The sequence below is a fragment of the Eimeria mitis genome, genomic scaffold (assembly GCF_000499745.2).
Source record: "Eimeria mitis Houghton genomic scaffold, Emh_scaff3437, whole genome shotgun sequence".
Classification (NCBI taxonomy): Eukaryota; Apicomplexa; class Conoidasida; order Eucoccidiorida; family Eimeriidae; genus Eimeria; species Eimeria mitis.
The window spans coordinates 618-1,756 of NW_013571778.1; the positions used below are offsets into that span (position 1 = coordinate 618).

At 64.9% G+C, this 1,139-nt stretch overlaps 1 protein-coding gene across 1 annotated transcript in view; it reads right to left on the reverse strand.

Annotated features, from left to right (window-relative positions):
* The window catches only part of EMH_0066050 (uncharacterized protein), a gene marked incomplete at both ends in the record, with an annotated part of 741 nt that extends 542 nt beyond the window's left edge, over nucleotides 1-199 (reverse strand). Inside the window, one exon of the mRNA XM_013498460.1 lies at nucleotides 1-199. Coding sequence (XP_013353914.1) covers nucleotides 1-199 — 199 coding nt within the window.
* Between the last annotated feature and the right edge of the window lie 940 nt (nucleotides 200-1,139).

Below are 1,139 nucleotides of genomic sequence, written 5' to 3' on the forward strand. Positions count from 1 at the left end.
CCTCAGGGCCTCCTCGAGCCACGGGGCCCCCAGGGCCCCCAGAAATCTCAGGGGCCCCCGGGGCCCCAAGTGCCTCGTGTGGTTCAGGGGCCCCCGGGGCCCCAGGGGCCCCGGGGCCCCCTGGATTCTGAAGGGCCTCAGGGGCCCCCAAGTGGCGGGCGTTTGGTGCTGAGGTCTCAGGGCAGCCCCCTGGGTCCATCGCGGTCTACTCGGGGTGGGGGGGGCCCCCAGGGGGCCCCCCACGAAGGCCCTGCGGGTACCCTTTCTTCTGCTTCAGGTCTGGCTGGGGGCCCCGCTGACGGGTTTTCTTCAGCGGGGCCCCCGGGGCCCCCCTTGGGGGCCCCCCTGGGGGGCCCCCTGGGGGGCCCCCAGACCTTGAAGGGGGGCCCCCCTGGTACTGATGGGGGCCTTTGTGCTTATAAAGTACCTCTTTATAAAGACGGGTCGCTGGGCAAGGGCCTCTGGCTGGTTGCGGGGCCCCTGCCCGAGACGGTAGCTCTGAGGGGGCCCCTCCTGAGATCTATGCGTAAGCTTGTTGAGGGTACGAAAAGACCCAAGGGGGGCCCCCGGGGGGGCCCCCATGCTATTGCTGCAGCCAGAACAGATGCACTCATAAGAAGGCTTGATACTCTCGCTGCGCAAGAAGGGTACGGTGCTGTACTAGGGTTTATTAGGGTTTAGGGTTTATTAGGGTTTAGGGTTTGTTAGGGTTTAGGGTTTACTAGGGTTTATGAGGGTTTAGGGTTTGGCTCTGCACGGGATTAGAACTGGGCCTGTCGGTTGTCTCAAGGGTTTAGGGTTTCTGTAAGAACACACGGCTAGAGTTTAGGGTTTAGGGTTTAGGGTTAAGGGTTTAGGGTTTAGGGTTTAGGGTTTGTGCTCAGCGACATCCCCAAGCGTTCACGTGCCCCTCGTAGATCTGCAGTTTATGGGGGCCCCCCGCCTCCGCCTTTGGGTTTGTCTGAGGGGCCCCCCAGCGAGCCCAGGGGGCCCCCGGGGGGCCCCCCGGGGGCCCCTGGTGGTTTGTTTGCGGCAGGGGGAGAGAAGGAGCTGGCCTCATCGAGAGAGGGGGGCCCCCAGGAGACGTGGGGGGCCCCCCAAGGGGGCTAGAAACCCTCGAGCTGTCGTTGGGGGCCCCA